At 39.4% G+C, this 18,520-nt stretch overlaps 1 protein-coding gene across 2 annotated transcripts in view; it reads right to left on the reverse strand.

Annotated features, from left to right (window-relative positions):
- Positions 1–18,520, reverse strand: part of LRP5 (LDL receptor related protein 5) — a 138,657-nt gene that overhangs the window by 28,474 nt on the left and 91,663 nt on the right. For both annotated transcript variants that reach the window (XM_071558698.1, XM_071558697.1), the window contains exons 8-13: positions 8,256–8,472; positions 6,394–6,683; positions 4,227–4,453; positions 3,711–3,895; positions 1,752–2,075; positions 195–397 (exon numbers count right to left, since the gene is read on the reverse strand). In XM_071558698.1, the coding sequence (XP_071414799.1) occupies positions 195–397; positions 1,752–2,075; positions 3,711–3,895; positions 4,227–4,453; positions 6,394–6,683; positions 8,256–8,472 (1,446 nt within the window). The remainder of the gene's footprint in view (positions 1–194; positions 398–1,751; positions 2,076–3,710; positions 3,896–4,226; positions 4,454–6,393; positions 6,684–8,255; positions 8,473–18,520) is intronic.

Genomic DNA, 18,520 nt, shown 5'->3' on the forward strand with positions numbered 1-18,520 from the left:
ACTCTATTCTGTTACACTTCATTGTGTATAAATTAAAATCACAATCCTAAAATAGAATAGACATGAATAAGTGCTGACAAGAGTAGTTTAAAATGACAATCCCTTGGCGCACTGGATAGAAGGGGAATGTCAAGCATAAAGTAAAAAGCACAGAAAAAGACTGACACAAAATTATATACAAGATGTAAACTTGCCTGAGTGCCATCATCTTTGGCTCTTTTTATAATATTCTGACGTCCATCCACCCAGTAGATCAACTTATCTAAGGGATCATAATCAATAGCCTTGACGTTCCTCAGACCATGCATAGGTAGGATGATATCTGGACTTTGCTGATCATCTGGTATCATCCGGCTGATTGCAGATTTCTGGCTAAATAACAGGAAGCTGGCAGGGGCTGAAACAAGCCAAAATAGAATGCATAAGAAAATGCAATTCACAAAAATATATCCCCTCAGAAGACAAATATTTAGAACAAAATCTCAGAGAGACACTTATATTCACAATAAAAATTAAGATAACTCATAACTGGAGATTTTTGCTACAAAGTTGAAAATGTTTCTTTGTGTACTTCCAGAGGGTAATACACACATCCTCATCCAGAAAGTATTTCCTTTTGTTATTATAAAGTTACTGTGTTCCCCATGTGGAATTTAAGTAACACCAGTGACCGTGGGCAATACAGTTAAATAGTTCCAGGGAAGTGACTCCACCACTTCCCTGGGCAGCCTGTTTGACAACCCTTACAGTGATGAAATCTTTCCTAAAACCTAATCTAAAGCTCCTCCAGTGCAACTTGAGGCCAATTCCTCTGGTTCTATCCCTTGCTACCTCAGAAAAAAGACTGACACTCATCTTGATACAGCCTCTTTTCAGGTAGTTGTAGAGTGACAGGGACTCCTCTGAGTCTCCTAGACATGTTCTCTAGACCCTTTACCAGCTTCATTGCCCTTCTACGGGCCTAAAGCCCCTCAATAACTTTCTAGTGGTGAGGGGCCCAAAACTGAACACAAGATTCAAGGTTCGGCCAAGTACAGGGGGACAATCCCATCTGTAGTCCTGGTGGCCTCACTGTTCCTGATACAAGCCCTGATGCCATTGGCCTTCTTGGCCACCTAGGCACACTGCTGGCTCATGTTCAACTGGTTGTCAACCAACACCCCCAGGTCCTTTTCTGCTGGGCAGCTTTCCGACCGCTTTTCCAACTGGCCTTGGCCCAGTGATTCACCCCATCTAGATCACTCTGCAGAGCCTTCCTACCCCTCCAACAGATAACACTCCTGCCCAACCTGGTGTTGTCTACAAACTGAGAGGGCACTTGGTCCCTTCGTACAGATCACTGACAAAGATACTAAACAGGACTTAGGAGGCTGTTTTACTGGATGTTACTTTTGCTGAATTTAAACACTTAAGAGAAAAAGACATTTTTGGATTATAATTCCTCTTCCACCCACCTAAACACTTAGGTAAGGAGTGGGAGAGCTTCAGTCACACAGCTGAATCACTTAGAAAGCACTTCTCGTAAAACAAGAAAGATCAGACTTGGCAGCACTGTCAGTGCTAAGATTTGAAATACAAATCTTCATGCCTACTTCATGTCACAAAAATGGCCATAACATTTCATACTCTGCCCTCATTTTTAAAGATCACTTTTAAAGCTAGAACCTTTGAAATGGACTTGTGATCCCTTCCCTTTAACCCTCTGGGAGCCAAAAGCACTGAAGTACATAGTAGCAAACAAAAAGGCTTACAACTACAGTTCCTGCTGTTGGGATCCAAGGTATAATGAGCAGCACAGCCACACCTAAATCCATTTGGTATGGCAAGGCACAAGTGACCACAATGGCCATTATTTTGCACACAATCATTCAAGCCATCCTGACGTGAAGAATGGAAGACCAATATATCCATCACAAAATCCAGATGGCCCTGAATAAGTGTCCTGTTCTTTCCACTGATCTTGTCTGCTCTTTCTATACTATGAAGGTTCCAGTCTGTCCAGTAGATGTAGTCACTGTATTGGGTTAATCCGAATGGATGAGGTAGATCATCTGCTATGATTTCTCGTTCTTGTCCTGCAAAAATAAGGATAAGCAACTAAAAGACAACTCCCATGATATAAAATGAAGAGTGTGACTGTCATTAAGACTATTTTTTTTCTTATTTTCAAAATAAAACCCCATTTCCCAAATCAGTATCATGTCATTCTTTGTTATGCAGGATCTACTCAGGAGAGAATGTAAACAGTTGCATTCAAAAATCTTTTCCCGATACCCTCTTGCTTATAGAGCAATTTGAAACTGTGATAGTGTATTGCAATTTAAATAAATAATGCTTTATATATCTCATGCTTATCGTCCCAAATAGACATTGGAAAACACATTCAAGAATACTATCAGCTCCAGTAATCACTTTGGCCAATAAATTATTACGCACAAAAGCAACAACAAACTTGAGATTCACAGAGAAACAGCTATGAGATATTAGTGTGTTTCACTCAAGAAACAGAAATCTTTTGCAGTGTAATTTAACATAGTTATCCTGAGACTTTAGCAAACCATTTGTTTGGCAGAAATCTCAATATTCCCACACTCAGTGGCTCAGTTTGCAACATTTGCAACAGATTTAACACCTTCTAGAGCATGGCCATTGGCAGAGATGCATCACTGATGTATAGTCTTACTGTAAACTACTGCCTTCCTAGACATTTTCAAGTATAAACCTCTGTGGAATCTCTGCCATCAAATGAAAATGTAGCCTTTGTCAGCATCATGTCCTTCTGTTTCAACCACACATCTAATGATAGATTCTACAGAACACCTCTTTTTATTTCTGCTCTACTTTCCATTTGACTAAGGCTTGAGAAAGAATAACACACACATAAACCAGAACGTGAAGTCATTTCCCTATAAACCACCAGAACTAAATATAGAGGCAACCTCCCCAGGTAACTTTCAGGAATCTAAATTCTCCAAGCTAAGGGTTGAGATATCCTTCACACTCTCAGGTACTTCTTAGAGCAATTCTGGTCCACAGTGATGAATTTAGGGGAAGGATTCTTTTGAAGAAAGGAGGTAAGCTGTATAATTGAATTTTCATAGTCAGCAGATGGAGGAAAATCTCACCAAAGAGTGACTTTTCTCCTCCTGGGTAATGTTTACAATGCCCAAGATTAAGCTGGAACAGTGTTCACTCATGCACTTAGGACTGCTTCATTCATGGCTGGTGGGGTAGATGTTTCTAGCAGCAACACTTATTCAGATCTATCCTGGCAAGTACATTGGCACTGCATACCACACACCAATTCCATCAACACTTTCTTAACTGCTGAGCCCACTTGCTAGAAGTCTACCTGGGTCCTTTTATTCTACTAACCGAAAAGACATTGCACAACATGATAAAACCAAATAGATACAAGTCTATGGGGCCTGATTAGATGCATGCCAGGGTCCTGTGGAGACTGCCTGATGTAGTTGAGAAGCCACTCTCCATGAAGAAGGAAAAGCCATGAATCCATGGTGACTGGAAAAAGGGAAACATCACTCCTATTTTTAAAAGGGTAGAAAGGAAGACCTGGGGAACTACAGACAGGTGAGCCTCATACAGAGATTTAATAGCAGTTCTATCATTCAAATTCTGTATTATTCAATTGCTTTACTATGGTCAGTGCCTACTTCTGTACTGGCTGGTGTACTGTAACACTAGATTACCGAGCATATTTGATGACTCAATCATGCTTGTGTCTAAGTCAGTCCAATAGAGCCTTTGGTCCACATAATCAATAGTGAGGTCATTGGCACGCCCCACTTTGTCCACCAAGGTGATGCTGTTTGTTCCATCCATATACGCTCGAACAATCCTTGGTTTTCCTCCCCATTCAGTCCAGTACATGTATCTGCAATGAAAAGTGGAACAAAAAGAGGATATCAGCTAAGTATGATTGTGTTTAGCTGCACGCTTGGACTTTTCTAAATTTATTTTCAGCTCTTAAAAAAAACCCAATAACTAAGGTGGTTATGTGCAGCATCATAATACTACTTTTTTAGGCAAAGGCAGAACAATAATATTTTTTACAATTATTAATTTTTCATTGTAACCCACAGGATTGTGGAACATTTACTCTCTTTTCAAAGACTCTGAAGAAACAGAGCTATATAAACTGCCAAGTAACTTGTCATATACAAGAATGTGCACACAAAGCTTTGAAAAACAACACTGTCCCTTACCCTTTGGTAGGATCAAGAGCCAGAGACCTTGGGTTGTCCAAGTCCTTCCACACAAGGACCTGCCTATACTGTCCATCCAGGCGGGCTACTTCAATGCGATTGGTCCCAGTATCTGCCCAGTAGAGGTTCTTTCCCATCCAGTCTACAGCCATTCCCTCGGGATAATCTAGCCCAAACTCAATCACATGTTCAACAGAGCTCCCATTCATGAAAGCTCGGCTTATGGTCTGGAAAACAATTGTGCAAAAATATTACAGCATTTATGGATACCCAACTGCAACGAAAAAGGAATAATGATTATGAAGTTTAGGGTACAAAAAGAAATCAGTAAAAAAAAAACAGCCATTGTTACATTTTAAAAAATTAATTTCTGTTGTCAAAAAATATATAGAAATTCCTGGGATAAAAACACCTGAATTTACAGAAAGCTGGTGGTTTCTCATGACCAGACCAAGACATCTCAAAAGCATCTGATTTTCAGAAAAAAGTATGTAGCTGCAGATTCTTCCTTCACCCTTCTCCCTCTCTTCTATTTGCACAGAATTATTTAATTCACTGTAATGTTTTAAATCTCAGAAACACAACTCAGTTTGGTGACCTCTAAATGAAATTGTTTCTCATAATCAGTCACCTGGAGTGCGTTTGCTGATGCCATCTACATTTTAGTTATGCAGACTCAGCAAAGCAAGTCAGAAGGCAAGAACTGCACACATATAAATAGGTCATATATAAATAACAAGGAGCACTGAAACAATACCCAGGTAAACAGTAACTGCAGGAGCGACTAACCACCTATGTTATCAACACTGAGCAATCATTCTACATGCCTGCCAACATTTCAGCTATTGCTTTCTTAATAATTTGATAAATGAATATATAACAGTAAAGGACATTTTATATTTTTAAAGGTAAATGTCAAAACCAGAAGCCACATGGTACAGGTTTTGAAAAAACCCAGAGGCTCGAGATCAGCGAAGTGGTGGTCACCAAAGGAAAGGGACATGACAATAGACTCTGAAAGCTACAATACGTGTTGATAAGAGGCAGGATGTGGGGGAACAAGAGGGAATGAGAACCCAGAGGTGCTGAGACATACCTGATATGTGAAAATACAGTATGATGAATAATTCAGGAGGCCACAAACAAAACGTTTTCTGCACAGTGTGAGACTGAGATACACACACTGATACAGGTGAAGTAATGTGTTTTCCACTACAAATGGTTAAGATGACCATAACTCCTGCTTATGTGTGATTTATTTAACAACTGTATCTGCACTACACTAATTTATTACATTGGCCCCCTTCCAAAAGAAAGGTATCCACACCACAAGCAGCATCATTACTGCTGAAGCACAGCCTTCATTAGATTTCATAGCAAAGCTATGGAAACTGCACAAGCCCTTCAGGCTTTAAAACTGAGCTTTTCCATACTATGGCAAGGAAACTTAGACTGCTCTTGGAAAACCTGTTAAGAGTGTAAATAGAAGAATGTTGTTACAGTGAAGTGAATCTGTAATTGTCTACCACTACATAATTCACTTCAAAAAGCTAAGTAACACTGATGAAGAGCACAACACTCACTTCAGCACGCACCTGGATGTGAACCAAACATCACAGGAAATGTCGAAACTTCTAGCTGTACACACTGAGCTAGAACTGGGGGCAGGTGGGCCCTTAACACAGTGTGAAGGAGACTAGACAAGTTCCCTGGCCTTTTCTGTGCCAAACTGGAGCCACAGACTAACAGCAACCAATCCAAAGTTCACTTGCCAAACATTGACTACAACTGTCTTTCAAGTCAAAACTGAAAGAGGATAGAAAGCTCAGAGGTCTGCCAAGCTCAGCGTTTAAATTACTCTGCTATGTGACATGAAAACAGCTTTTCACGAGTAGATACATATATGGATGCAACATATCCAGCATCCAAGACTCAGGCATTCGGTACGAGCAGGCACGACTTTTGAGTTTTTATTTGAAGTAGGAAGATGCCTGTCACCCTACTGTGCATTCAGCAATGCAACTGTCTTCATCTCCAAGGGTCTCCTTGGATGCAATTCAATGACAACACTAGCAACTGCAGGACAGATCATGTAACAGAGACCTTTGTTAGATCAAAGTAACTGCTCTGTGGCTTTATATTCAAGGAATTCACACGTCAGTAATACCTTCAAACTAACATCAGTCCAATAGATTCTGTTATCAGAGACATCAAAATCCAGAGCAGATGCTTCCTTGACTCCAGTAAGAGGAATAGCAACATCATTATTATTGGTTTCAAGGGAAATCCTATGAATTGCTGCTCTGCTTGTGAAAACTAAGAAGGCTTCAGGAATGATGCAAGTCTTCATGTCACTCAACAGCTCAAGGCCAATGGGACAGGCACACCTGGTCTCCTGGGGTGTAAAGAAACATAGATGGCTGCAGCCTCCATTGTTCTCTGCGCATGAATTAGTTCCTTAAAAAACAAAAACAAAACAAAAAACCCAAAACAAAACAGGCATTAGTGCATTGAATTAGTTCCTTAAAACATACAAACAAACCAAAATAGATATTAATGCATTGTCAACGTAAAGGGAACAGGGGAGCATAGGAGGTTGAGCAGAAACACCATAAAATTTTACAAAATAAGTTAACACTATGGGTTGTCATCAGGGAATTCTTAAAAAAAAAAAGGCATTCGAAATGGATTCTTTCCTTCTACCCAGGATTATAAAGCTGGATCTCTCCTATTGTATGAATATCAGCTACAAACAGAACTTTCTTGTCTCCCCAAAGATTTAATTCATTCATTGAAGGCAGACAATCAATTGGTTATTTTTGGCCAAGTACTCCATTTTTGTATCTCTCTGAAAACCATCAGTTTTTACAAATGTTCAGTGATACAAAAGGATGAGAAAAGAGCTGGATAACTGCAGTTCTTTCCTAGCTGTTTAATTTAAAGCTGAGAAGTTTCATTAGCAGAAACAGTTCCAACAAGATCACCACAATCTCACACTTATATGTTTGTGTGATGGGGAGGGAATGTGGAGTGGAAAGTAAGGATCAACAGATAAATGAGTGCCTTTCTCCTTCTGCTGGAACCAAGGATTTAGGTATTCAAACACTGTTACCACACATACAACAAATCTCCAAAATCAGTCTCAGCCAGGTTTCTTCTCATTTTCCCTTTTTAGGGCATACATATTTCAGACTGATGACATAACTTGCAGCTTGACTTCATTATTCTTCACGTGCAGCTTCCTGAAAGGCTGGAAATCCATGTACTGTCAGGGTGTCATTTGACAACCTCCTTTATATGATTCCATTGCAACTATGCTCAGTAATTTTAACAGCTGACCAATGAATCTGTTTATTGTTATGCCCAGACTCCAGTGTTCCAGCCAGCAGAAAAATCTGTGGTGAACACACACCTCTCATGAGCTACTGAGGCCAGGAGGTCCTGTGACACTCACTGCAGAATGCCAGCAGAGGACCCAAAACACTGGCTGCATCTCTCAGCAGATGCAGTGGAAGAATGCAGAGATCCAGCTGCTGATCCCATGCTAAGGGCAAGGTTTGATTGTTAAGATTTAGGTATAATTGAGGTGTTGGAGTTAATGTCTAAGTGCCACATGCTTCGGGGCAATGTTGTCGAGTGACTTTGCCATACTGTCCAATACAGTGAAAAGTATTCTGCTAACTGAACATCTCTGTGACTTTGCACTGGAAAAAAAGAGCAACAGAAAATGGAGCATTTCTATGTGAATAATGATTGCTCTAGCATAGAGCCAGAAATAAAAATCTTACAGAAATACAAAGAGTGTAGAGGAAGCTGTGGAAGACATGTCAAATGTCACTACAATCTGGAATCCCACACTTTTTTGCAACACCGGATTTCCAAACTTTAGAAACAGAAGGTGCAATTTTCCTTTAAAATTATTGAAATACATCAGACCATAGTTCTTCTCATTACAAGTGGTCAACAGTTGTTTCATGAAACCGAGCCCATCTAGAAACTATTACAGACTACTATGTTGCTCATACTTACCAAACACTTTGGTAACACTTGTTGCTTTAAGGCCCATTAAATCTGGCAGCTGATCAATAATGATGTCTCTGCTGGCCTTTATCTTGTGAACTCTTTCAATGCTTCGTCTCTGCCAGTCAGTCCAGTAGATGTAATCTCCCAGCAGTGTGAACCCAAATATATGCGGAAGCTTATCTTCTAGGAGAGTTTTCCTCATTGTTCCATCAACATTTATGACCTGTGGAATGCCCAAGAAATAGGGAAAAATAATCTTCTCTAATGTGGATACAATTAACATGGCAATATGAATCATATTTGGAACAGCAACTTTTATGCAAGAACCTCCTGAAATTCCCAGCATGCTCCTTTAAAAAGAAAATACCTCTAGGTTTGGTAAAAGTGAAATATAATGAAATGACATGACTGAAAGTGGTTCGTGTCTCCGCTGAAAAATCTAAGCAACTTGAATTTAACTTGCATCAGTTCAAGCCTGCAAAGACCACTGCAGAGGGAGTGCTTTTTGGGGATGGGAGTGAGAGTCGGGATTTTTCAACACCAGTCATATCTTGGTCTCACTACTCAACTGTCTCCCCAGTAACAAGGGACTGCTGGAGTGATCTCCAGCCCTCAATCATGGGGAATAGAGATCATCAGAATTCTTTCAGAGCACAACAAGGCCATGTAAAATCTTCACTTTCTGAAATTTTGGGGGGTTTATACCATAAAAAATTACATTTTCTCACTCTTGAGATAAGCAGGATGAGGAATAAGTACTACCTTATATAAATTTGTATTCCTAAAGCTATAGAAAAAGCAAAATGGTCTTGGAGATGGGATAAGCTCCACAACTATATGTGTGTGTGTCTGTATATATGCTATTGGTTAATTATTTCATAACCAATTACTACAATGATCTTATGCTACTCAATTTTGCTTGGCGAAAGGAAAGAGATATAGTCTGACTCTGATCAATAATCATTGGGCAAGACGGGAATTTAAAATGTCAACATGCTACACATTTAAACTCACCTCTACCTACTATACAAACTGCAATAAACTTTTCAATCATTCAGACATCTCTTACCCACAAGAAGTAGTGTGTATTTATAAAATCAAGGGGAAATATTTATTTGACAAATCTCAGGATTTCTCTACATCCCATTGCAATTGGTAGCTGAAATATATATACATTATTTTTAAGATGCTTGAAATTTTATACTGTGAGGGGCATCAGTTCACTACCATAGTAAAACCAAACCAAAAACCCACAACTTAGAAGAATTTATTTTCCAGTCACAACTCTATTTCTTGCTAGAAATTACTGAATATTATTTTACTATTTACTATTATTTGGAATTTTTTTTATTCAGACTGTACCTAGCAGGTGATTAATTGCCTTCATCATGCAGTGCTTCTATTGTCTTGTGTTTTAAGGACTATGGTAATTTGAACACTATTCCCCTGACTTTTAAATTGCTGTTTGAGCAAAATTTATTTCTTATTATAAATATTTATAACTTAAATGCAATGTAATATTTAACCATTAAATGCCTAAATAATGTGGGCATTCAAAATCAACCATGACTTTTACCACAAAATAGAGTTGCAAGGCTCTGTTCATACACAATAAACAGCAGAAGCACCTAAAATTTATGTTTTCAACATGACCAATTACGATCACCACCTCTAAACTAGCATGTGAATTTCAGTACATTTCTGCACACAGTAGATATCCAAATAAATTTAAAAACTAAATCTCCACTAAAACTAAATCTCCAGCCTATGTGAATTTGAACACAGGCTGCAAGGTAAACCTCTGAATTCCTCCCAGAAAAAAAAGCCTCCTGCTGGAGACAGTTAAAAATAACACTGGCATTCCTGCAAACTAAGTTTCAGGGGAGTTTTGTGTCAGCCCATCAACTTACGATTGTTCTAATACTTGATGGAGTGGCAGAGACTGAATATTAGTATCTTTTTATTTTGTTAAGCTATATAGAGTACATTAAAAAAAAAGTCAGTATCTGCGGTTAAAAGCCAAATGGTTCTGCAATTATGTCATTACATCATGTTCAGGCAAACCCCAAATGCTCACTTATTTAGAACGCTATCAATCCCACAGGCAATATTGCAGGTTCAAAAGTTCATCATGCATACTCAGGTGTTGGAGCCAAACTGGTGCCACACTAAGTGAACAAGACACCATTTCCCCTACAACAGTGCATCAGCAGGATGTTGATCAAACTACCACATTTCCATCTCCTTTTACAGATATGGACAGTAAAAGTATAATTGAAACACTTTAGTCAGAGCTGCTGACTAAAGTATACCAGCAAAGATTGGATCCAAAGATGCAGAAACACACCTATTTAAATCCATGCACATCTGTGAATGTTGCAGACAACACCAAGCTGATGAACTTCAGGAACCTTACAAGGTTCAACAAGGCCAAGTACAAGGTGCTGCATCTGGGTCACAGCAATACATGCTGAGGGGGACAAATGGATCAAGCAGCACTGCTGAGAAGGACTTGGGGGTGCTGATGGATGACAGAAAATACAAGAGCTGGCAATGTCCACTTGCAGCCCCAAAAGCCAATCATGTCCTGGGCTGCCTAGAGAAGCAGCATGTCCAGCAGTCGAGTGAGGTTATTCTCCCCCTCTACTCTCTCTGTTGAGACCCCACTTGAAGTACTCTGTTAAGCTCTGGGGACCCAGTACAAGGAAGACTGAGAGCTGGTTCAGAGGAGGGCCACAGAAATGATCAGAGAGCTGGAAGAATTCTGCTATAAAGAAAGGCTAAGAGTTGTGGCTGTTCAGCCTGAAGAAGAGAAGGCTCTGTCGAGACCTTATTGTGTCACTCCCAAACTATATGGCTGCTCAACACAGTGGGAATGGAGGTCCAAAATGTGGAATCAGACAGCAATAAAATGCTTAATAGCTTAACTTTTGGCTAAGAAAATGATGGAATAAGTGTTTGCTCTCTTCTCCCAAACATTTCTCCCCCCAACACTATGGGCAGAACACTTACGAATCCAACCAGGTTTCCCTTGCATGCAGAAAGGGCAGCTCTGACTTGGAGGACTTTCCTGTGCCATGGGCAATCAAGTCTTCTTAGTGGTAGTTAATTCATGGTGACACAAGCAGGAAGCACTAACCATGAGCCTATCTTCTAGTAGCAGCCAGAGCAAAGCTTGCACAGCGAGCTGTCACATGAAGTTCAATATAGGCACAAGTACATAGTCTTAACTTCAAATTTTGCTGCCACCCATCTTACCAGAGATCCAGCTCCACTCTGTCAAAGTAGCAGAAACCAAAAGGATGCAAAATAAAAATCTACTAATAGGCCTCACAATATGGCCAAAAGCACTACTCCTTTCACTAAAGCAGCACAAATAATAAAATACTATTATTAACTCATCATTTAGTATCTGCCAACTGCAGACAAAGGGAAGTCTTTAAGGTGCAGTCCTTATAATTTAGCATAAATTGACAAGAATAGGCTTTATTCTACTCAGGGTTTTCATTCTCTCTCTAAGCGATAAACGGATCTCAAAGGATAAACACAACACTGGATAAACTGCTGTGCTTTACATACAAAACACTGAAAGCTCCCCTTGAACAGCTGCACACACTGAAACCCCCTGATTAGTCTTAAGACTTCAATGACAAATCTCCTAATGAGGCATTGCCAAGCTCAGCTAAAATCTGTTGTGGGTAAAATGAAATCAACATCAAACGCCTTAATGAACTGAATTACACAAAAAACATGATAAGGTGAGATTTTTTTTATATGCTGCTGCAATATATGCAAAATGATTAACAAATATTTCTAAATATAACACTCAAAAGCTCCTGGCTCTTTGAAGAAGATTAAAGTAAAACAATGCAATTAAATTCTACACATCAGCATGATTCATGTAGTCAAGTTATACTTCAGGTGCCTCTGTGAAAAAAACATCTATTCAGCATGGATACAGGACATCTTTTGACAGAACAACAAAGAGAACTCAGAGACCTTCCTCATATATTTCATTCATTAAGATAAAACAAAATTTATTCAATTGCTACAGACAAAGAGGTAGTCAAACAGAAATCAATTCTTGGGCTGAGCCACATTACTATGTGAGCAGTCACCAGACACAGGAGGTTGGCAACAGTAAAATGACGACTGACATATTTTTAGGAAAGTTGTGGTGCGCTTGTGGGTCTGTGATTCTTCTCTTGTGCATCTCGTGGAAAGCTATGCTTTTGTTGTGAGGGTGACTGAGAACTGAGCAGGTTGCTCAAGGAGGTTGTGGAGTCTCCACCCTTAGAGCTATTCAGAAGTCATGGCCCTGAGCAGTCCTCTCCAGATGGCCCTTGGACCAGCTGACCTCCAAAGGTCCCATCCAACATCGAGAATTCTGTGAATGGCTTCTAACAATTCTTATCAGCAGACTCTAAAATGGCATCTCAAGTGAACAAAGCCCAGTCTTCTTTGGCTGGAGAAAGAACTTGTGAGACAAATTATGTGGGTGGCTTGGAAAAGCAAACAGGGAAAGAAAAAGACAAAGAAAAATGGAATGACAAAGAAAACTCTGAAAGATAAAGAAGCCTGCCCCAAACAGAGAGGAGTGAGACAGCTGTGAGCAGTCTGTATCACAGTCTATATTCAGCTGAGTATAAGCCATTTAACATTTCCAACAGCTGAAACACAGCCACCTTTCATCGATGCTTTGGGATAAAAGTGCACTCTTTTTTTTTGTTTTTGTCTGAAGAGCATTAATGTTAGGCATGTAATGGCAGACACTGGCAAGCAGAAAAATGAATAATATTAAAACAAACAATACCAGAACCCATATATTAAAAAAGGGAGATGGTAGGACAACAAACATTACTGGTCATTTTCCACAAAGATAGACTGCTTGAGTGTCTTAGCAAACTGTTGCTTCAAACACTTGAGTAAGACTTGAGAATTCAGAAAGCAATTCTTCATTGTTGTCAGTAGTTTCTATCCCCCTTGACAATATTTTGGCTACTTGGTAAAAGCTGCCTCATAAATAACATTCATCAGGCTTCTATTGCTATTACATCTCATGGATTATTGCTACATGTGCTATTGTGGCTCTTCTTTCAGCAACTTTTGATGATGACATACATTTACATTGTAATTTCTGAATTCTGACATTGCTAGGTTGGTCTTACACTGCTAGGTTGGTTGCAGTTGCAAACTATCATCACCCACCTACAGAAAACACAGAGAATACACCTATACAATACTGTGAGTGCAACACCCCTATTGAATTGTGAGTAACAATTTGTTGTTTGCAAATTTGTGTAGTGAGCGACACATTGCCACCCTTTTCTCACATATTCTTTTCATTTTCTTAAGAGACATTTTCTCATTTCTCAGTGTAGAACATGTCATTTTAGCTTGTTGAAGACATAGCCTGACAGGTAATTAATTCACTATGGCTACACAGATGGATCATATTTTCACTCATAATACAAAAGCCACTTTGAGATGCTCAGGAAAGAAAATTCCAAAGAGGATTATTGAATGTCAGTACTCTTGGCAATCTTCCTTCACAACTACCTTTACAGCCTCCTAGAGCTAAAGCACGACAGCAATGGCAAACCACACTGCTGCTTGGCTCTGTCTTGCAGCTGTGGTGCTGCTCTGCTGTGGCTGGTAGGGCAGCCATGCCAGTCCTTCGGACAGGCAAAGCAAAGAAGGTGGTGTGTAACACCAAAGAGCTAAAAGAGCCTGCACTCAAACTTTTCCTGATACCCTTACAAATAAAATTTTGAACAATCTAGCAATGTTGGCTTCTTGATGGGACACTCTAAAACTTGGTTCCAAATGCAGTCACTCCAGCACACTTTCTTAAATACTTTCGCCTGTTTCATTTAAATTAAAAATCTACACTTACAAACGAAGGGAAGACAGTTAAGCAGTAACTTGCTAAAAAAACCCCCGAAACAGCCCAACCACCTATGAAGATGACAAATGCAATAGAGTATGAATCTATATGATAAAAAATAGTAGTCTATAGTAATCTCCCATTTTCTCTGGGAATAGTATAAACAAAATATATTCTTATCCTTGCACTCGCATCACCACCATTTGAAGAGGTTATTTATTTGCAATGTTGATCTATTAATTTTTCCATATCAAATCACCATTACACCTACTGTTTTCTTAGGAATTCCCAAAATTCTTTTAGTCCCAGAGAGAACACTGCGTTTTCAGACAGACTTTTTAAAATGAAATAGTTGATAAATTTGTTCTTGTTGGAAAAGCTGTGTTAACATGATTGTGATTTTGAACCTCATGTTTTGTAAACATAAATGTTCTCCATGAGTTACATCAGCCTGACATTTCCAGAACCTTTTTCTGCTTACAGAATATCAGAGGATTAAGGGTGCAGCTGGTCAATTCTGTAACTTATCTTTCATAACCAGGAATATGGTCACATACTTCAAAACTACTTAAAAAGTAATAGGAAAGTTAAATACAAAAATCATTTATGGCAACTGGTGGCTAGACTATAAAGTATGGAAAAATTTGTTTTATTTTTAGGCAGAGGTTGCTTATTTAATGCGCTTTAGGGAAATTTTACCTTCTGTAAATACTTTTCATTCTCAAATGTTGACCACCACAAGTTTAAAGGGTATGCAACAACTGTGAAGTTTAGCTAACACCCATTATGAAAACAATACGCCTTTCCAACTTCTAGGTAACTATACAGGAAAGCTGAAGAAGAATTTAAATTTGTTACTGTCGTATTTTTAAAACTCATGTATCTTAATCTTTCTAACTTCGCTCCTGATTTCCCATTTCTTCAAATGGATTAGAATAATCCTGTAAGATCTTTACCTTCTCCTTTCCAAATCCAAGTATCTTCCCAACTCTGCAGACAGCTAAAAGTCTGTGGAAATAGCACATCATATAAATATTTACTATGTTATACTCCTGATGATGATACTGAGACTGAAAGCACATTTATAAGGTGCTTCATATATATACAACATGAAGGAAAGGAAAAAAAAACAGAATGAACTTTATATGAGAAAAAAATTTGTGGTAAACTTTTGAGTCCAAAAAACAAATCAGCAATTTCAGTACCCAACTGGAATTTCTTAAAAAGTCAAAAGGATGCCAAAAATAACAGCTACACTGAATCATGAAGTAGAAAGTGGCAACAGTACTGGTCAATCTTTCCAAAGAAAAAACTTGCATCCTGTCCAATATTACCATGCTAACATTAACTTCTAATGAAATAAAAATTAAGCTAAATGCAGTATGTACTACTCCTATTTCTATCCTTCTTGCCTGCTTACCCAAAACCACATGGAACTTAGATTTTATTTTTAAATAATCTTTTATGGTACAGACAATGAGAGGTCCCTGAACAATTGATCGAATCATGACCCCCTCTCATGGCCAGACAATGCTGGGTCTCATGCAGTCAGCCTCTGTCCACAGTAAACTGAGACTAAACCGCTAGTGTTTTGTCCGGCACAGTTGGACCTCTTGCTCAAAACTCAGCTTCTTAGTCTTGCCCTGAAGAATCATAACATATTCTTTTTCTTAACCTCACCATGGTGGCAATTATCAAAAGTCACTTGTAGCCCTTCACACCCTCTTAACACTGTGCCAGGCACATACAGTGCTGTAAAGAGTCCAGTGATGAATTCCTTATGCTCTAAGTCACCAGAAGTGTCACACATGGAAATTTCATGGCAAGCCAAAGGTTAAAAGAATAGACCCTAGATTAGTTGACATCTATTCACAGCACTACACCTTGAAGAATGCAATGCTTTTATCCTCATTTAATAATAGATTAGCCAAGTCTCATGTACCTGCCTTAGTTACTCCTTGGAAATTGAATCAAAGTTCTCTCATTAAAAGATGAAATACTAATACACAACAAAAAGGCATACAATGCCTCCTTGGAAGGAGGCAGTGAAAGTCTAAGGAGTCTTTACAAATATTCATTCTGTTCCTCATCTCATAAAACCTCTTGGCTGAAATAAATAGCAAATGGTGATCATGATTCCCTTCTATTTGTACTGTTTACAGAACACAACACTACACTCTAATCCAATCAATCCATTCTTACATACTACCATGTAGTGTGCACGTCAACAAAGCCATGCACAGAAACACAGACTAGGTTGCCCAGTTAGCTGAGTATCAAGAGCTGTACAGAGGGCAGGCTAAGATACTGTGCTAACACTACTCCATTGCTAGCTCCTGAAGAACTAAGCCAGGTAGTGCTGACACATGCAAGCCCTCTCACAACTGAAATGTGTCTCCAGAAAGAACAGATAACAAGACCTCATGCCTTGATAAGTTGCTGGCATTCCACTGTCACAGTGTTGGGATAAGCAACACTATCAGTCAGTTATTTGAGACACTATTAATATTGATAAGTCATGCAAGGGAACATTCAGAGAGTTTGCTGAAAAAATGTAGTTACCAGATGATCTCCAGTCTCTGCAAATGGCTAAAAAGGCAAAACAGTTAACTTTTGTCCAGCACAATCTTGATCTATTTTAAAAAATAGCTACCCTTCCTTCTCAGGCCAAAGCCTGGCAAGACCAACAGACCATCAGAAGGCATTCAGGAGTTCAGCCCATTAGGTTTGCCATGGGACACCAAGTCCTGCACACCTGATGGCCCTGTCTCCAATTACTGTGGTACAGAACATGCTTTGTGGTGTCACACTGGGAGGGTGCCACCACTTCTGCAGCCAAAATTCAAAGTCTCTTGTGGGACAAACGTAACTCAGGAAGATGGTCCAGTACACTGCTCTCTCTTCATCAGTCCTCTCTGGAGGTCAGACCACCGGTTGAATTGCCCAGAATATCACATTTTTTATCTAAATCTCACAATTGATCTAACTGTCCCACCCCAGTTCTTAGAAACCTTTTTTATCACATGAGTTCAGTGTACTTTAAGAAAAAGGAAAATTAACACCATCCTGGACAAGAGAGGCACAGGAAAGAAGCTGCCTTGAATCACCAAGCAACACTAAGTGTCAGAGATTCTAGGGCCAACCTAACACTGAATTCACCACGTGACAGTGCCTCTGTTCCCATGCTCAGGTCAGTGAGAGCACTTGCCACGTGGAATAACCCTTCACGCGAGGCTCATCTGCAATATGTTTCCCTTACTGGAAGAAAAACAAATAAATAGATAAACAAATAACTTCCGCAAGGTTCATATGCAGGTCTGATCTCACTCAAGAGAACAGAGATTCTTCAGTCCACATCATGCAGTTTATTTTCTTGGCCCTAGACCTAATCAGCACGGTGAGAAATGCTAAAGGCTCCTGAGAGTAAATCCAAGTAAGATTGCTCATGAAGAGCTGCTTAGGTCAAACCAATATTAAACAGAGGAGTTTAGTTGAAATTTAGGATAACCTGTTAGCTTACAAGACAGATTCTTAGGGCATGATTCCCTGCACCCCCACATATGTAAATAAAAGAGGTAGAGGTATATTTAGCATCTACTGCTAAGAGCAGACATACACAACATCTTCAGGCAGCTAGCTACAGTCAACTGCACCTTGCACGCTGCTTCTCTGCCTTTATGAGGCTGGTCTACGATCACAAGTAAGAGCTCTCCTCCAAAAGAAAAGTACCTAAGAGTCCCTTCTATTTGAAGTTGAGCAGCTAGCTCAGATATCAAGAAGATGGTTTGGTTTTACAGCTCAAAGATGAATCTCAGTATATACCCTCATGTAGGTCACCATACTTCTCCAAACGCTATCTGTCCACATGCGTAACAAGACGAATAAAATGTCTTCCTCTTTTCTGAACCCCGCCTTGTCCATTCAAACTGCTCCTCAATACTGAAGAAAGAAGCCAAGCTACCATATTTTACAGAGCACAGATTAAAACCTGACAAGCAGTGCTACTCAGTCCAGTTCAAGCAGATGCCACTTTGTCTCTGGCCCCTCATTCTCCTGTTCACACTGACACCTTCTTGCCTTGTCAGCACAACTACTTGTGTGGCAGAAAACATATCAGACTGAAAAATATACACCTTCTTGGTTGGTTATTTTTCAGCTAGATCATTTCCCTGCTCTGTTTTTCCACATGGCTGAACAGACTGCTATGCTAGAGCAGGAATACCCTCTTGAGGGCCTGGACTGCCTTCAGGCACTGATACAAAGAACTTGTGTAACAGCATCTTCAGCAATGTAATAGAGGCAAGGGTCTATTATCTGTCTGTCTGTCTGTCTGTCTGTCTGTCTGTCTATCTATCTATCTATCTATCTATCTATCTATCTATCT

This window comes from Pithys albifrons, chromosome 6, assembly GCF_047495875.1.
Source record: "Pithys albifrons albifrons isolate INPA30051 chromosome 6, PitAlb_v1, whole genome shotgun sequence".
Lineage (NCBI taxonomy): Eukaryota > Metazoa > Chordata > Aves > Passeriformes > Thamnophilidae > Pithys > Pithys albifrons.